Here is an 18540-nt window from a genome sequence, read left to right as displayed (position 1 = left end):
AAATGTAAAGTATTGAAAATTTCAATTTGGGTAAAATGTTTGTATAACTTCCAATATTTGATGTTTGTTAAACTCAACTCTGGGCAATCAAAAATGAATAAAAAATACTGAGGAAATGAATAGGGGCTACCCTCCTTTTCCCAGGATAAAGGGAAAGAAATTTATCATATTTCTTTTTTTTTTAGCTTCTTCTTTTGAATTGCTTTGAAAGCATGGTTTTTATTGCTTATTACTTTAGGCTTGTAGTTCTCAATCCTGACAATACTTCAAAAATCTTTGCCTGGGCCCCACTCTTGAGAGATTCTCATATAACTGTTCAGATTTGGGCTTTGGGTATAGCTAGTTTTTAAGCACCAATCCTCCTCCTTCCCTCCATTCCTCAAATGTGTGGATAGGTTTGAGAACCACTAGACTAACGGTGGTTTTTCCTGTTTAAAGGAGATAATCAATTTGGGCTTTGTTTTTATATTGCTCTGTTGATGGCTTTGTTACAACTAAATTACTGTTATTACTATTTCATTGTTAAATAAAGTAAGCAGGGCTTCCCTGGTGGCGCAGTGGTTAAGAATCTGCCTGCCGATGCAAGGGACACGGGTTCAAGACCCGGTCCGGGAAGATCCCACGTGCCGCAGAGCAACTAAGCCCGTGTGCCACAACTTCTGAGCCTGCACACCACAACTACTGAAGCCCATGCGCGGAAAGCCCATGCTCCGCAACGAGAAGCCACCGCAATCAGAAGCCAGAGTACCACAACAAAGAATAGCCCCCACTCACCGCAACTAGAGAGAGCCTGCACGCAGCAATGAAGACCCAACACAGCCAAACTTAAATTAAAAAAAATAATAAAGTACTACAGCCTGTGTTTGAGCTAAAAGAAAAAACAAAAACCTGTAGTTTAAACATAAATATCAATGAAAATAAACTAAAATTTAAGCTCTCAAATTTGTTAGGCAAAGAATGTTATTCATTTTATAATTTTTGCTTTATATAATTCTCTAACCTGACATTCAATATAATTGTTTTCTGTCTTTATCTTACAAAGAATACAAACGCTAGAAATTCTTTGTCTTTAGGTGCCTAAAATGCATATCTATCAAAAAAATTTCTCGGGGCTTCCCTGGTGGTGCAGTGGTTGGGAATCTACCTGACATGGGTTCAAGCCCTGGTCTGGGAAGATCCCACATGCCTCGGAGCAACTGGGCCCGTGTGCCAGAGCTGCTGAGCCTGTGCTCTGGAGCCCATGAGCCACAACTACTGAGCCGGAATGCTGCAACTGCTGTGGCCTGTGCACCTAGAGCCCATGCTCTGCAGCGGGAGAGGCCACCACAATGAGAAGCCTGCACACCTCAGCGAAGAGTGGCCCCCACTCACTGCAACTAGAGAGCCTGTGCGCAGCAGCGAAGACCCAACGCAGCCAAAAATAAATAAATTAAATAAATTTAAAAAAAAATTTCTCAGTGGGAAGTAGGAAATGGCCATTTTATGTTCTAACTTAAAATTATTAAGCAATTAAAGGTTAACTGAATTATAAGACTAATAATAAAGATTAATTACTTTTAAAGTTCTTCAGGGAAATAAAATGAAGATAGCTTTCTAATGCTGAAATTTGCTCAAGATGAAATCCTTCCTGGGACTTCCCTGGTGGTGCAGTGGTTAAGAATCCGCCTGCCAATGCAGGGAACATGGGCTCGATCCCTGGTCCGGGAAGATCCCACATGCCGTGGACCAACTAAGCCCGTGCACCACAACTACTGAGCCCGTGCGCCACAACTACTGAAGCCCATGTGCCTAGAGCCCGTGTTTCGCAACAAGAGAAGCCACCGGAGTGAGAAGCCCGTGCACCACAATGAAGAGTAGCCCCCGCTCGCCACAGCTAGAGAAAGCCCACGCACAGCAACGAAGATCCAACACAGCCAAAAATAAATACATTAATTAATTAAAATAAATAATAAAAATAAGTTGTCCTCTGTTTAAAAAAAAAAAGAGATCTTTCCTAAAGAATGGAAGACAGGTTCAAAAGCTCTGTTTATTTAGTCATTTATTAAGCCTCAAACACACACAGTTAAAATGATATTAATCCTTGTAATCCTGACATCCTATTTCAAAAGTACAAAAAAATAAATTTACCTCAGTAAATTCCATCCTGGGTGGAAATATGTTAAGAAGGCATGTGCTTTCGGTCAAATCCCCCATCAAAACCTACCAGATATCTGCTTTCCTGCCATAGCCTTCTCCACTAATCACTTCAGGGCTCATCCAGTATGGTGTGCCTGTGACAGACTTCATTCCTGTCCCCGAAAGACAGATGGTTTGAAGCCGTTTGCTGGCCCCAAAATCTCCTAGTTTGACGTTGCCTGTTGAATCTCGCAGAATATTTGCGCCTAAAATAAGAAATATCCTCATTTCATTATTTGTATTGGCAATTTGGAATACAACATAAAAGAACAACGGCAGAAAATTACTTAGCAGACTCTTCAATCTGTCTCCAAAATCAGGCTGCTCTTCACCTTCCGAGCAGTACCTGGCATAATGCCAGTCATACAGTCAGTGTGCATTAAAAACTTATTACACGAACACTGAATATTTAGAGTCACCTGTGTGATTCAAGACCTAAGGAGTTTCTCCCACTGAAAAGGACTGGTGCAAGTGGGAGGCGAGGATGAAAAAGAAGAGAAAGGGGGAAAGGGCTAAGAATGTGAAGTTCAGAGAAGGATGAAGAAAAGCAGTAGCAGGCTCTTGGCCCCAATTTCTCTGTCATAAAGTAAGAAGCCCATGTCTATAGATTATTTCCCTGAGGACCTAGCATCTCCTCAGGAACCTCTTAAGGGACCTTCATAATCAAAATCTTTTCATTCTTCATTCTCAGTTTCTGTACAGTGTATTTTAAATCTAATCTAAGCAAGCTTTGAGGTTTCTGTTTTAAAATTTCATTTACTTCTATAATAAACTTTTAATTTTATTTATTATAAACTGACCTTGATAGCCTGGCTGAGGTGGTGTTTGCAGAGTCCTCCCCTGTAAAGTTACTCTTTCCCCTTTTCCATACTTAGCTCTTTGGAAGAAGTTCACTATGTGTAAAGGAGTGAGAAGTTATGCTACAGGCTTAGTAGTTACATATAAGGGAATTATTCTGCATGGGAGATTTGTCTCTTCTCTCCCATTTATTTATTCAACCATCCATTTCTATCAGTCTGAACACATGGATATTAATTTTATACTTTGGGTTATAATCCAATGACTTTTCACTCAAGCTGTTCCAGCTTTGGCCATGGGGAGCTCTCTCTGTTGGCTCCTGTGTCCCTCTGCCATACCTCAATCATTGTGTTCTTGCTTGATTTGATTTCTGGATTGTTTGTTTGTTTCTTAGTATCGTCTTACGTCCTGGTACTAGAAGACGCTCCAGGCTCACCTTGTGTATCCCCTGTAACCACTTCTAGAATTAGCCATTTCTCTGTTTACTGAAGAATGGTATCAGAAACCAAGATCTAGGAGCTAGGTTCATTTATTTTTATTCTCTATTTTCCCCCCTTTATCATTCTTTAAACTCAATCTTTTTTCTGGGATTGTAAGTCTAGTTTCTTCTTATGTAAATTATTTCTATTCTCATTTTTAGCTTTTTCTATAAACTACCTGTTTTTAAATGAGCAACTTATTTTATTAGCTTATCTAATTTTAGTTTCTAAATTTTACCTCAATTATTTTTAAGTCTTCCTAACCTTAATCATATTTTATATATTTTTTAAAAAATTCCCTATTTGTGTTTTTTTTTTTTTAATGGCCTCTAAGAAGGAGAGTGAATAGTGGAGAAAATGTATTATAGACTGGAGAGAATGCAGACTGTCCATCCCCACCATGAATTTCTGTACCTGTCTTTCTGTTCTCCCAGCAAATTTCCCAGTCTAGTCAATTAAGGCTTTGCAAAGCCTCTCTCTGGGGAGGGTTAAGGATCCATTCTCTGCATGCCATAAGCCTAAGTACGCCATGGTACCAGTAATTCTCTAAGACACCATTGCCTTTTTAACATCTCCCGCTGTCCAATTCTTAAAGAAGGACTCTGTCAAAAAAAAGCCACCGTGTCTAAAATATTTAACCTGGGGAAGGACAAGAAACAAGCCAGTTTTTACTGGTTACCAGCTGGGAAGGAACAGTCCCAGGCAGGTCACAGACAGACAGAGCTATCTCCAGGGAGTAATCACCAATGCTGAACCAACGGCCATCCATACAAAGGGCTGAGGAGAAAATGTATAGCCAGGTTCCCAATACAGTTATCTAATTTTTTAAAAACTTACTTTGGATATGTTAAAAGTAAGCTATGAAGGAGAGTTTTCAAATATACACATAAAGCAGACCGAACCGCATATGAACCCCTCACACTACCTGAATCAAATGAAAGACATTGCAATCCATCAATAGTTCAGTCCATATCTTTAAAAGATAAAGACTCTTATCACACCTAAGAGAATGGACAGTAACGCCTTTAATATTATTAAATGTACATTCAGTGTCTTTTTGTTTTTCTTTAAAAAATCAGAATCCAAATAAGGTCCTTACATTGAGAATCATTAATACATCTTTTAAGTCTTTTCCTAAAGTCCCCTCCTTTTTTATTTTTCCTTTGCAGTTTATGAAGAGTCTAAGCTGTCTGCCTATAGCTTTCTTATTGTCTAGATTTTGCTGAGTCCATCCCAAGGAGTCATTTAACATGTTCATCTGTTCTATATATTCTATAATTCTCCAATTTGGTAGCTGAATCTAGAGGCTTGATCAGATTCAGGTTCAAAAAAAATTTTTTTTGGCAAAACTGCTTTGTAGATAATGATATAGTCTATGAATAGGAAGTATGTAATGATAGACTGTGTGTGAAGTGATGTTAACAGCTATTAATGTTTAGTGCTTATGTCTACTAATCTGTTAGTCATTGTAAAATGGTACTATTCTATCATTCCTGCTTCATTTGTTAGCCAAAATATTTTTATAAAGGTAAGTGTCCTTTCATCCACTATTTAGTCCTCAGTACAGTTCATAAAAGAAAGGTCCAATAAAGAAACCCTATTATTAAATAATGAGTTGGTTCCCTAGCAACAATGATCAATTAACTTTTACCCTAGGTTTCATTATGAACTCATGAGTCTAAACTTAAAAGTAATCAACTAGCTTTCCTTTGCCCTCGCCATTTAAAAACTGCTCATTATAAAAATTTAGGAATTACATAAAAAGTAAAAAGTATGCAGGAGAAAAACAACTATCACTCATTCTGCCACTTGGAAATAACCACTGTTAATCATGCAGAGATTGTAAAATTAAAGTATGACCTAGAAGAACGAACTTGAGATCATACTGCTTTATCCAATTTTATACCTTACATTTTTCTTATCAATATATTTCCCCTATAATGTTTTTAAATCAGCTTGTTTCCAAACTCCTCATTTTACTGGCAAGGTTAGAGGAGGATCCGCTTGGGGGGTAGCTCCCCTCAGTTCCTTTACCTTATCTTATTATCAGGGGTAAAGAGAAACTGGCTTGAATAGAGATTATTCCTAATCGAATAATTCACAATCAAATCATTTTCCTATGTGTTTTTTTTTTTTAATTGAAGTATACTTGACCTACAACACTATGTTAGTTGCAGGGTGTACAACATTGTGATTCAATATTTCCATACATTACAAAATGGTCACCACCTTATGTGGTTCTTTAAGCTTTAGGGTTTTGAACTTGATAGCTGAGGTCTGCCTAAGCTGGGTACACCCTGAGGTGAAAGACAGGCTCTTCTTTCTTTCAGATCATGAGCCATGCTGTCATCCTCTAAGACTCACTAGTAAGGGCTCTTCTTTACATGTGATCTGGCTCAGGCATTGTGCAGCAGATCCTGCTCTGTGACCAGACACTGGTTAGGAATGTTCTCTTTAGCCTGAATATGGCCATATTCAGGGTGTGATATACCACAGAAAGGAAGTAAATTCCTGGTAGCTCCTAAGAGCCCCTAGAAAGACCAATGGAAAAAAATTCAATTTATTATTTATAAATGTGTGTTGTGTATTTGTTCATTATTCTCATCGAATGATTGAATAAAGTGATCTTTATATTCGGGTCACAACCTGGTTTTTACAGAATGAAGCCTCTCAGCGTGCTTTGCAGTACAGAGTTTATGACTCTCAAACTTACATACCTCCACCACTATTTTGTCTCACTTCATGCAGTTACCTTATGTAACTGATCCATGAAAACAGTTGAGTTTTTGAGTTTTAAAAAGTGAGCTTAACTGAGTTGCAGTTTATCAAAGCTCAGTCTTGGTCTCTCTTCTCATTCTCTCCCTTAGGTAATGAGGTCCATCCCTCAGCTTTAAATATGATCTCAGCATAAAGTACATCATCACCGTAACTAACTTTTGAGTGCTTTCTAGGTACCAAGAACGGTTTTAAGCATGTTATATGCATTAACTCATTTAATCCTTGTAAGAATCCTGTGAGCTGTTCACTATTATCACCCTCCTTAAAAATGAGGAACTGAGGCATAGAGAGATTGTCTCGTCTAAGGTCACACATCTGGTGATGGATAAAGCCTTAATCTGAATCAGGTCAAATTCAGAGCCCCTATTCTTAACCGCTATGTCCGAATGCCTGTGCGCTATATGTGAAAACATGTCTCATTTTCATGCTCATTTGAACTTTACTGATTCTGTGGGCCCCAACAGGGGAGCTTTCCTCTTGTGGCGACCTGAACAACACAACTAGCTGGAACTGTTTTCCCATGGTACTTTAAAGGTACATGTATTAAATGCTGAATTTCTTAACCACAGCACATGTTTCGTTAAAAGAACTGTGTACTTAAAATATACCTCATTACTTACCTTTTATATCTCTATGAACAATCATATTACTGTGCAAATAATGAACTCCCTCCAGAATCTGACGGGTGTATTTCCTAGTCACATTCTCAGTAAGAGCTCCATATGCTTTTAGTTGGTCCTTAATTGAACCCTAGGATAAAAGAAAACGAAAGAAAACTATAGTATGGTTTGAAATGAAAACTACTAGTAAATCTTTATTTTTAAAGATGTGTACATGGGTATTTATTATTCTTATCGACTGAATAAAGTGATCTTTATTTTATTTTTAACATCTTTATTGGAGTATAACTGCTTTACAATATTTTATTTATTTTATTATTATTATTATTTTTTTGCGGTATGTGGGCCTCTCACTGTTGTGGCCTTTCCTGTTGAGGAGCACAGGCTCTGGACACGCAGGCTCAGCGGCCATGGCTCACGGGCTCAGCTGCTCCGCGGCATGTGGGATCTTCCCAGACCGGGGCACGAACCCGGGTCCCCTGCATCGGCAGGCGGACTCTCAACCACTGTGCCACCAGGGAAGTCCTATTTTACTTATTTTTAATTGAAGTTTAGTTGACATACAATGTCATGTTGGTTTCAGGTGTATAACACAGCGATTCGACATTTAAATGCATTACAAAATGATCACCACGATGAGTCTGGTAACCATCTATCTCTGTACAAAGTTATTACAGTATTATTGACTATATTCCTTATGCTGTATATTACATGACTTATTTATCTTAAAACTAGACATTTTAATTTGGAGAATCCTAGTTCATGACTGGGAGGCTTTAATTGGACAGCACAGGAATTCTCAGGAAGGACATTATATGCCATTAATTTAACATAAAACTCTACTATATTCCCTGACTAGAATTGTGGAAGGAAGCCTTTAAAACTATTCTTTGACTGATACCCTTGTTTCTATGACTATGCTGGTTCTATCTCCTGTTCCTTGCAACTGTATTTTTTAAAATTCTCCAGTACTTTTATCTTGCATTGTTTTTGCCCTGAATACAGTTTTGATTTTCCTACTTGCTCTTCTATATACGTCCTACTTTAATTTTATTTATTTTGTTCTTACTCTGTTTTTAAAACACAGTTTTATTGATACCTGCAAATTTACTTCTCAGGAGAAAGAATGGGTATGATTAGAAGATCAGAACACACGTGAGATTTTAAAGTTTTTCTTTTATATATTCACTGTTTTAGTTCAAAACATGAGAAAATTAAAAAGGAATTTCTAATTTTCTTACATGTTTTAGGCAGGATGAGGTGCCATCTCTGAGAACAGGGAATCAGTCTGGTGAGACATAGGCACTTGAATTTTGAAAAAGCTTCCCTGCTGATTCCAATGTGCAAATTTGATAAATAATCACGACTTTAAAAGATGGAAATAAAATGCTTCCTGAGGGACAAAATCTTTTAGAGATAACATAACCAAATGTTCCTGTCTTTCCTTGAATTTTGGTAAACTGTGTACTTTGTCATATAAAAATAGATCCTTGGATTTTACAGGTTTAGCCACTTGCTGTTTCCACTATTCATGAGCAATCCCTGAAGGGACAGCAAGATGCAATTCTGCTGACCCCAACTTGCAAACACGTGTGGAAAGCCTTAGGCAGTGAGTGAACCCAGACAACCAGTCATACCTATAACTCAATGTGGCTCGTTCTTCAGTCAACTTATTATGTCTCTACTTGCAGTAATGCACAAAATAACAGAGCTAGAACTGAGCTTTCCAAACCATAAGCCCCCAGATACTTGTAGGCTGCAAATGAGTGTCAGACTTACAGATCCTCTGGGCCCTCTGGCAGCTGGGCCAGTGGCCCATGGTGCTAACAGCTCCATCAGTGTAGTCTGTTTACTGCTGTGTAACATGAAAATATTACCTTCTTCAGTGTGAACAACTGGAATGGGCTGGAAAGCACTGTGTCAGATAAAAACAGTGTGTGTGTGTGTGTGTGTGTGTGTGTGTGTAAGAGTAACAGAGAGAAGTCAACTGCTAGGCCAGGTATTGGAAATAAAAGAAAGTTATGGTTCCGGTGTAAAAGTAGTTCTAGATAGACTAAGGAATGGAATGTTATGTTGGGAAAAACTGAAGAATGGAATGACAATTTTGGCAAAGCTTGAATCTAGGGCATAAAGGGGTCCATTATACCAAATTTAATGAAAGAAATTATATAGCATCATTTACAGACTTGGAGATTCAGGAAAGTCTAGGAACATCTATGTCCATCCCATGTATGCCATGGGCTTGCCATACACATAATTCATTTAGATTGCCAGTGAACTATCATTAATTTAGTAACATGCTTTTCAAATTCAAGGAGTGATAACCTAGACTTTGAAAAGACAGCTGCCTTTACAAAAGCTAATGAGAAACATGATCTAACACCTCTTCCTGAATAGTCCTAGTTTAGTCTTAAGATTGCTAAATATATAAAGATTACCCATATCTCTATTTGCGATGTAAACTGGTTCTAACCAATGAGTCATTTTAATTAATTTTATCTTCAACAATCTGGGTCTCTATTCACATTTATTCATAGTTATTTCCTTATTTTTAATTTAAATATTTGTTGCACAAACAGTAATGGGAATCTGAATAAGAGAAAAGTCAATCACAATCCCAACATAATACATTTTCATTCTTCTAAGTTTCTTCTGTTCTTGTCCAAATACAGATACTTTTAAAATATCATTCATATTAAAAAGCATTTTATATTATTTTCCTCTAAGTACTTCCTCCAACTTTGCTACATGGGCTTCACAATTTTAATTTTTAATATATACTGTCTTGGACAATGCCATCATAATTTACTTCCACTGGGGGAACTGATATTTCCACTTTTTCCATCACAGATAGTACTAAAATAAAGGTTCACAGCTTTCTCCTTCTTTTGGATTACTGCTGTAGACTAAATTTTAAAAAACAATTTACACTGCCAACATAATCTTTGAAAATAAAAAATAGCAATGATGAATACCAGTGGTGTCCCTATAAACAATTATTCATGAAGATAAAAATCAAAGTAAAATTTACTGTTGCTGTTGTAAGACCGAGGATGTGTTAAGACCATTACAATCGACCTGTATTTGCAGGCCTCTCATCTGGGGATTCAACCAACTGCTGATTGAAAATATCTGGAAAAAAAAAATTCCAGAAAGTTCCAAAAAGCGAAACTTGAATTTGCTGCACTGGCACTATTTACATAGCATTTACATTGTAGTTGTAACTATTTACATAGCATTTACAGTGTATTAGTTATTATAAGTAATTAAGAGATGACAAAGTATATGGGAGGATATGCGTAGCTTATATGCAAAAAATACTACACCATTATATAAAGGACTCGAGCATCTTTGGATTTTGATAGCCATGGGAGGTCCTGGAACCAATTCCCTGGGGATACCAAGGGACAACTGTACTATGAGATACTGATCCACAGTTTTATTGATCCATAAGATTAAACTGCAACCTGTACATTCTACACACAATTCTAATAAGCTATTTCCTTAAAGACCCATAAATCAAGCCTTTTTCTAACATATACTGCCTATTATAAGAATGAATGTATTTTTAAGTGAGTAAATATACCACCATCTTGAAAATCATTAGTATTAGAATATACTCTACAAATACTAAAAATAATGAAGAAGGAATGACAGAGTTTTTTGCAAATCCCATTTTTCACCTCCCAATGAAATTACTGACTCAGGCAATGACTATCAATCTGTGTTAAAAGCATTAGGTGGATGGTTGAAAAGGAACTGGACATTCCTATGTGCCACTGCTGTAAGCCTAGATTACTTTCTCGTCTTCAGGAAAAAACAAAACTTTACAATGGAAGAATCAGGACGTCAATCACCCTAGTCAAGCAGTCCATCTTAGCATCACTACCAGTAGAACAACCAGAAATTGTATGTCTCCTAATGGGATGCACAGCATCATTTAGGATGCATGCGAATAAATGCTGAATTTGAATATAATTTAGATTTTAGATCTAACTTGGAGTTTACAGGAAATATAGGGATAAACGAACAAACTAAACACCACCATGAGGATGCAAGGGGAGAAATCTATGAGATGAGACTGTCAACAGAACAACTAGTTTGGTCTCTTTTTTTTTTCTTAACGTCTTTATTGGAGTATAATTGCTTTACGATGGCGTGTTAGTTTCTGCTTTATAACAAAGTGAATCAGCTATACCTATATGTATATCCCCATATCTCCTCCCTCTTGCGTCTTCCTCCCACCCTCTCTATCCCACCCCTCGAGGTGGTCACAAAGCACCAATAGCTTGGTCTCTTTGTCGAATCTGTCACCTAAAACTGTTCTAGATTAAAAGAGGAATAAGAGACATAGCAGCAAAATGTAATGTGTGGTCCTGGACTGAGTCCTGGTTTGGATAAACCAGTTATTACAGGTTATTTTTAGGGCATTTAGGGAAATCTGAGTATAGACTGCTATGATGTCTGTAACCTATTTTAGTATACTTTAGTATTTTTAAAAAACGAGTTAAAAAATACAAAGATAGATGAAGAAGACAGAAAATAAAAGTACATTACCCATTTCTCATTTAAAACTCTTCCAAAATGTCCTTAACATTTTATAATCAAAGTTTTGTTGTTTTTCTTTATTCTCAACTAAGACTTTAAGTAGAATATCTCTATTTTCAAAGGATGTACTAACTTACCCCTGGCATATATTCCATAAATATGGAAAGTGTTTTTTCTTGGGGATCCCTCAAACAGCCATAATACTGAACAATTCGCTCATGCAGCAAGTTTTTCAACAACTGAATTTCACACTCAAGTGCATTTACTTCCTGAAAGACAGAACTCACTGTTAAGTCTTTACAGCATTGCTAGTAAAAGCAAAAAAATTCTAACTTCATGGACCATCAAGGTGATTTCAATCTGAAATTTTCACTTCCCAAGGAATAAACATTTTAAAGTCTCTAAACAATAATAACTTTTGTAACAGTCCTTGATGGTATGCTAAAGCAACACTAAATCACATTAGGAATATAACTGAGTACTAAAAGAGAAAAATCCGTAGTACAAAGTAAACAAACATATCTAGTTATCTATTTTTTGCAAATAATTTGCATTGCGGAAAAACAAAAAATTCTATTATGTGTTATATTTATTTTAGTAAAAATGCTTCTTATAATGTGACAAAGTAGCTTATGCAGTGATTCTTACCTTGCTGGTCTCAGGGCTATCTGGGTCAAACTGAACTTGCTTAACAGCCAATTCTCTTCCTGTATCAACATCATAACAGAGGTAGACCCTGCCAAAGGCTCCCTGGCCAAGCAGTTTGCCCAATCTCCAGTTGGTTGGAGCACGAGGTGCTAAAAAAGAACATTTTCTTAAAATAGCCCAATGGCACACAATGGTTAAGGACTACTGCATTATTGATATCCTTAATTGAATATGCTTGGATATTAAGGGAAAATCATGTTCACCCAAATTCATAATGATCATCATCTTTGAAAACTGTAAGAATTCTAAACCCAAACAAGGTTCAGATCCCTATGACTAATTTTTTCCAATGAGATTTTTTTTCACCTGATTATAAACGTAATAGCATCTTTCACTCAATTTAAGATGCCACTGATTATGTAAGATGCACTACTTCTAATCTTTATTGCAGTAATATCTGTAATTAGTTTTTCAACTGCCTACAATGTAGAAAGCTGGAAAGACCATCGTTCTCATTCTAACAAGAAGAAATCTTGAAAGCAGCCAGTGGGGGAAAAAGCACACTATATACAGAGGAACAAAGATAAGAAATACAGCAGACTTCTCCTCAGAAAGTATACAAGCCAGAAGACAATGGAGAAATAACTTTAAAGTGCTGGAAGAAAAAAAAAAATTGCCCAGAACTCTATACTCAGAAAAATATATCTTTCAAAAATAAAGGAGAAATATGAGTTTTTCAAACAAACAAAAGCTGAAAGAATTTATTACCAGTAGACTCGTACTACAAGAAAATGTTAAAAACAATTCTTCGGGCAAAAGGAATTTGATACCTGACAGAATCTTGGATCTACATAAAGATCTACCGAAATAAACTGGAGGTATATTTAAAAGACATTCTTCTCCTATTTTTAATCACTTTAAAATATAGTTGCCTAAGGCAAAAATAGCAGCAATGTAGTGCGAGTCACAGATGTGAAAGTAAAATATGACAACACTAGCACAAAAGAGAGGAATTCAGAGTATAAAAATATTGTTGCAATAAATATCTTTGAGCATGAATCTTTTATACATTGCTTACATGATAAAGTTCAAATACTTTACAATCCGGCCTTAGTTACCATTCTAATTCTACTTCCACTGTTTCAAGTAAGATACCCTCTACTTCAGCCAAAGATGAACTATTCCCCATTTTCAGAAAATATCATGGCCTCTTGCACATGTCACCTCCTTAACTGGTGAATTCCTATGCACATCATTATCCCCATTAGATTACATCTTAGAGGCCATATTTGAAATCTCAGAGCTAAGTACTCAATAAGGATATGTGGAATGAATGAATGAATGACTAATTGGTAACAATTTTCCCAATAAAAGCAAAAGACAGAATCATTTAAAGTAATAGCAGTAATACCATGCTTATACCTAACATTACAACCACCTTTAGAAATACCATTTTTACCTCTTTTGAGATTCTGGTCTCCCTGTGAAGACTGGCTTGGTATTTATTCTTTTTTTAATACTATAAAATTCTGCAAAGGCTCTGCTACACATTTCACTATGCCAATTTCTATTACTCACAGCGGCTGGGTGGGCTGATGTCCATTACAGTCAAAGTAGGATTGTCTATGTCACTTCCCCTTCTTCTTATTCGACTCTCATCATACTCTGGGGTAAAGATACTGCTTCCACTACTAGTGCTTAAGGAGTGGTCTGTAGGACTGAAACTCACAGGAGACCGGAAGCTGGTCCCCTGGGTCCTTCTAGCTCTTGGAAAAGTTTTACGACCTACAAAGTGAAAATAGAATTACCTTGCAACTTTTATTAATATATTATAATTAAAAGTATTTAAAATTTGTAACATAAGAGAAATTTGCTCTGTGACTAGGCTAAGAAACTAAAACAGCAATTATATGATTATATGTTTTAAACTTAAAAAGAATAGTATTTTTTAAGAGTGCAAAGAAATATCTTTGTTAACACTGAATCATGAAGTAAAAAATAAAAATACAAAGAAAAGTGAAAGCAGAAAAGAAAAGGGGGGAGAAAAGAAACAGAATCTGAATATAAATTCAAATAACCTTTATGTTAACACACATACATTCATAAAAGCATAGAACTCCCTCAGTTTTGTATAAAAAGGAGAAAAAATATATTTATTCTTATTTCCAATAATGATTTAAAATACAAAATAAAAATTGCAAAGTTTATAGGCAGCAATTTTTTTTCCTTAAAAGGACAATGCAAGTATGCATTTCAACATCAAGGAATAATTTTCTAGTTAATACCATTTTTAACTACTCCTTTCTTTTTTCTAAGGGAAAGATAAGTATTATGAGGTAAGTTGGCATAAAGCTGTTATTGTAGTTTTAATTATGATCCAATATCTTTAAAAAAAGTTTTAAGCAGAAAACTAAGTGATATAGGAACAAGTTTTTTTTATTGTTTCTGAGATTTTTAACAAACTGTTGTGTTCTTTGATCTAATAAACTTACCATCATTATAGTCTTGATGATGATATGAAACATGATACCTTCTTGGATATGTTCCTCCTTTTCCAAATTTCTCAAAGATAGGGTTATCATAGTCTATTAAGACACACAAGAAAGTTGTATACAAGTTATACAAAAGTCAAATATTTCCAATGATGAAAAACACATTTACTCATTTTTATTTGATTATTTTAAAAAGTTCCCTCGCCCTCCCAGCCAAAAGATTATTCAATGACATAACATTTAAACAGTTAGAATGTGAACAGTCTAACCTGAAAATTCCTGATGATTATCTGGGTAGCTCTGGGCCCTAGGCATTCGTGATTTTGGATAGCTCTCTCTAAAAGTAGAAAAAGTCTTGTTATTTTAAGACAAAATATTTAAGGCATTAAAAAAAATCTTTATGCAATACCAATATCTATCTGTATGTACGTGTATATATACATACATACATATAGAAAACAACATATATTTTATATATACATACATATATACACACACACATACATATATATACACATATATATGCTCTCTCTGAAACATTAACTGAGAAAGGGGGAACTTCTTTTCAAACACCTATTTGGTACATGCACCGCAAAAAGCCTGGCTTTTAAAATTAACCCACAGAGTACAGTGGTAAGAATGATATATTTTGGAATTACAGATGCATGGAAACACCTGTGTTTCAATCCTAGCTCTGCCACTTAAACTAGCTATTGCAACCTTGGCAAATCACCTTTCTGAGACTATTTCTGCATTTATAACAAGGAGATAATAATGTCTAACTCATCAATTTTATACTTATCTACCTCAGGACACTGTCTTTCAAATATTAAGTACTCAATATATAGCTTTCACAACACAATTTCCCTGAATTTCTTAAATGTTTTAAATATCTATCTTGAGATAGACATGGGCACAAACAAAGGTTTCATGTATATGGGTAACAAAAAATTAAACGTAAAGTTCCACACAATATTAGTTATATTTTCCAAATTTGCTTTCATAGAGCAATTCCAGAGATTAAATAGGTCATGATCTTAATAAAGATATTGACTTTGCATGCTACAGGCGAACACTGTCCGACTGAGACCAAGAGAGAGGGAGCACTTGTAACCAAAAATTCACAGATGCAACTTGTCCCAGCTTATATTCCTGAACAGCTGTCTCACAAAAGTACTTAAACTTTAATTGACCAAAATACTGGGACATAACTACCAAGAATATATGTTATTTATAATTTGGTGCCAGAAGGAACGTAATCCTGAACAGGTGCAACAACTCAAGAATCTCCAAAACAAAACCTATTATGAAAAATTTGACAGCAGTTTCACCAACACAGGTTTAAAAGTAAACGTACATAAATTCTAAGTTTGCCTTTAGTTTCAAACACCATTTAGCAAGAAACTCAGAATATTATAATCAGATATCATTTTAACTAAAAAAGATACTGAGCCCATGAAGTTAAGAAATTTGTCCAAACTGAAAAAATCAATTTGCCGTAAGTATAGATGAGTATCAACTACATTCCTCTGAATGTAACTCAGAAGAGTTGATACTTTGACATGTTATATATATGCATATTTACCCACATATATTAAAAAACAAAAACTACAATCAACATTACCCATCCAGAGGGCTATCAAGTGATGGACAACTTCCTGAGCCAGAATTTTCAGGGCTGCTTAAAGATAATGGGTCCAGCATCTAGAAAAATAAATGGGTCCACCTTGAGTCTGCATGATATAACCAGAAGTTACTGTTTTTTAAAAACAGCTTTATTGAGATATAATTCATGTATCATAAAATTCACCCACTTAAAGCATACAGTGCAGTTCAGTGGTTAACACTGAGAATGTATAACCCTCACCATAATCTCAGAACACTTTCAGTACCCAAAAAAGAAAATCCATATCCAACAGCAGTCATCCCCAGAGTTATTCATTTTTAAATGTTTTAAAAGTAGTTGTCCTTGTAGGTAGGCTACAACTTCAAAATTTCCTAACAGAAAAATAGGAATTTTCTATTTCTTTCTCTCTGGATTATTATCTAAATAATTAAAAGCTAAAACACTTCACATAATTTTGTTTACTGAAAACTGAACAAAGGCACCACCCAAATTGAAACAAATGACACCACGACTGCTACATTATTAGAAAATGTAAACTCCTGTAATAATATAAGCAGCCAATTTAATGTTAAGAAAACAATAGTAAATCCATGAAAATACTTCAATACCACAAAACTTTAAAAAACATTTTTAAATGTTTTAGAAAGTAGACAAACCTCAGCTTCACAAAGTTAAATATTTATAGTTTTACTGTGTCTTTCAAATGTTAATTTAAAAAAATCCGAATGTTAATCCCAGGATTATAAACAAATGCATTCATTCACTTATGGATGAGCAACATAAGAAAATCAGCCTTATTCCACCTTTCTTTATACATGAATGCACACAGACACATGTAAATTAGTGGGGTTTTTCCTATATTTCTACTATTTTGTTCGCTTATAAAGGAAGATATGGGATTGGAGAAGAGGTAAAACAAATACCCCCTCCTCCATATACCTGCCAAACCACACTATTCCCTGACAACATCCCTTTAAATGAAATTAAAAACCACATCCAAATTTTGCTTACTTGGTCCATGCTCTCTGGAATGAACTCTCCTTCACTGTTGATACTGGTAAATGACCCATTCCGGGCAACCTGGTGTAATTCATCTGGAATGTATCCAGGGGGAGGGGAGCTTCTGTCTCTACTAGTGGGACCTCAAAGGAAAAAAATTGTATGATTTTATAAATTCCAGCAGGGAACCAATTCTTGTTTTAGTTAAATATACACTCAAAATTTCTGGACTATAATACAAATGCTTTTAGCAACTGAAATCTAGTTTTTATTAAAGCTTATCAGAGCACTCATGTCTGTAAAACTTCAAATGTTTTTATTCCTTTCTAAACTCCCACCTACTGTAATTATTAACCTTATTGTAATATTCACTTATATTTATTAGGTGGTATGTTCTTCTGACTGCTGACAACTGCATTATGAGTATTGTATTGATAATAAAGATTTTTAGATAAATGCCACTGCTTCTGCACTTCCAAAGGTCACTTGTACCCTGGTATATGTTACCCTTTAATGTAATTTATGGAAGGCATCATGATGTAGTGGAAAGAATATGGGCTTTACAGTCTAACCTCAATTTAAATCTCAGTTCCAGTTATTTACCAGCTCTGCGTCTTTGGGAAAGTTATCCAATCGCCATGAACCTGTTTCCTCATCTGTAAACATGGGACTAAATCTCTCCTTTGCAAGGGTGTTGTGATGGCAAAATTATTCATAATGAACATATGCTGTGCACATCTGTCTACATGATGTTCTTTCCATTGCCACTCTTTAATCTTTAGAAACCTAAAGTGAGGTTACTTCTTAGTCATTTAGTCAACATTAGAATGTTTCCAATTTGGAATCCTGGACTTTATTCTTGGGTGCTTAAAATCAGGCTTTTGGTGGCAAGCCATATTCCTGGAATTTAAATTTATTCATACTTTAGAAAATTAGAGAATCTAATACAGTTCGTCTAATTATGCTATGTTTATTAACATAGTTTTCTCAGCTTTCCTCCTTATTTTTTGAAATTAAACTATAAAAACGATATGATGAAATCATGTGAGCATTTGAGTTCTGGTCAGATTTAAAGCAAAAAAGGCTTTTGCCTCATGTAAGGGGTCACTGTAAATACGTGTTGGCATTTGTTAGTGAAGAGATAGGGAGAAAGAGAACAAAATGATTATCAAGAGATATGCATGAAAGATAATTTTTCTACACGGGACTCCAAAATTATTAGGAACTATTGAGTCAGTGGTTGATGTGGGCTTTGTAACAACTATGATCACAATGTCCCTAATATTTTTATTTCTTCCATACGCCCCTATTTATAAATGAAGATAAATATACTCATTATTTGAAGCAGACAGGGAAGAAAAAAAGCTTAGAAAATT

General features: G+C 35.4%; 1 protein-coding gene across 1 annotated transcript in view; it reads right to left on the bottom strand.

Annotated features, from left to right (window-relative positions):
- Positions 1-18540, bottom strand: part of MAP3K2 (mitogen-activated protein kinase kinase kinase 2) — a 43245-nt gene that overhangs the window by 10299 nt on the left and 14406 nt on the right. Inside the window, exons 7-15 of the mRNA XM_024738015.1 lie at positions 17177-17307; positions 16163-16242; positions 14808-14875; positions 14539-14631; positions 13625-13831; positions 12047-12195; positions 11536-11667; positions 6851-6980; positions 2204-2381 (exon numbers count right to left, since the gene is read on the bottom strand). Of these exons, the coding sequence (XP_024593783.1) occupies positions 2204-2381; positions 6851-6980; positions 11536-11667; positions 12047-12195; positions 13625-13831; positions 14539-14631; positions 14808-14875; positions 16163-16242; positions 17177-17307 (1168 nt within the window). The remainder of the gene's footprint in view (positions 1-2203; positions 2382-6850; positions 6981-11535; positions 11668-12046; positions 12196-13624; positions 13832-14538; positions 14632-14807; positions 14876-16162; positions 16243-17176; positions 17308-18540) is intronic.

Source organism: Neophocaena asiaeorientalis, unplaced genomic scaffold (assembly GCF_003031525.2).
Source record: "Neophocaena asiaeorientalis asiaeorientalis breed wild unplaced genomic scaffold, Neophocaena_asiaeorientalis_V1.1 scaffold98, whole genome shotgun sequence".
In the NCBI taxonomy this organism is placed as follows: Eukaryota; Metazoa; Chordata; class Mammalia; order Artiodactyla; family Phocoenidae; genus Neophocaena; species Neophocaena asiaeorientalis.
The sequence above is the reverse complement of the archived record's forward strand: the minus strand, read 5'-3'. Positions and strand labels throughout refer to the sequence as shown.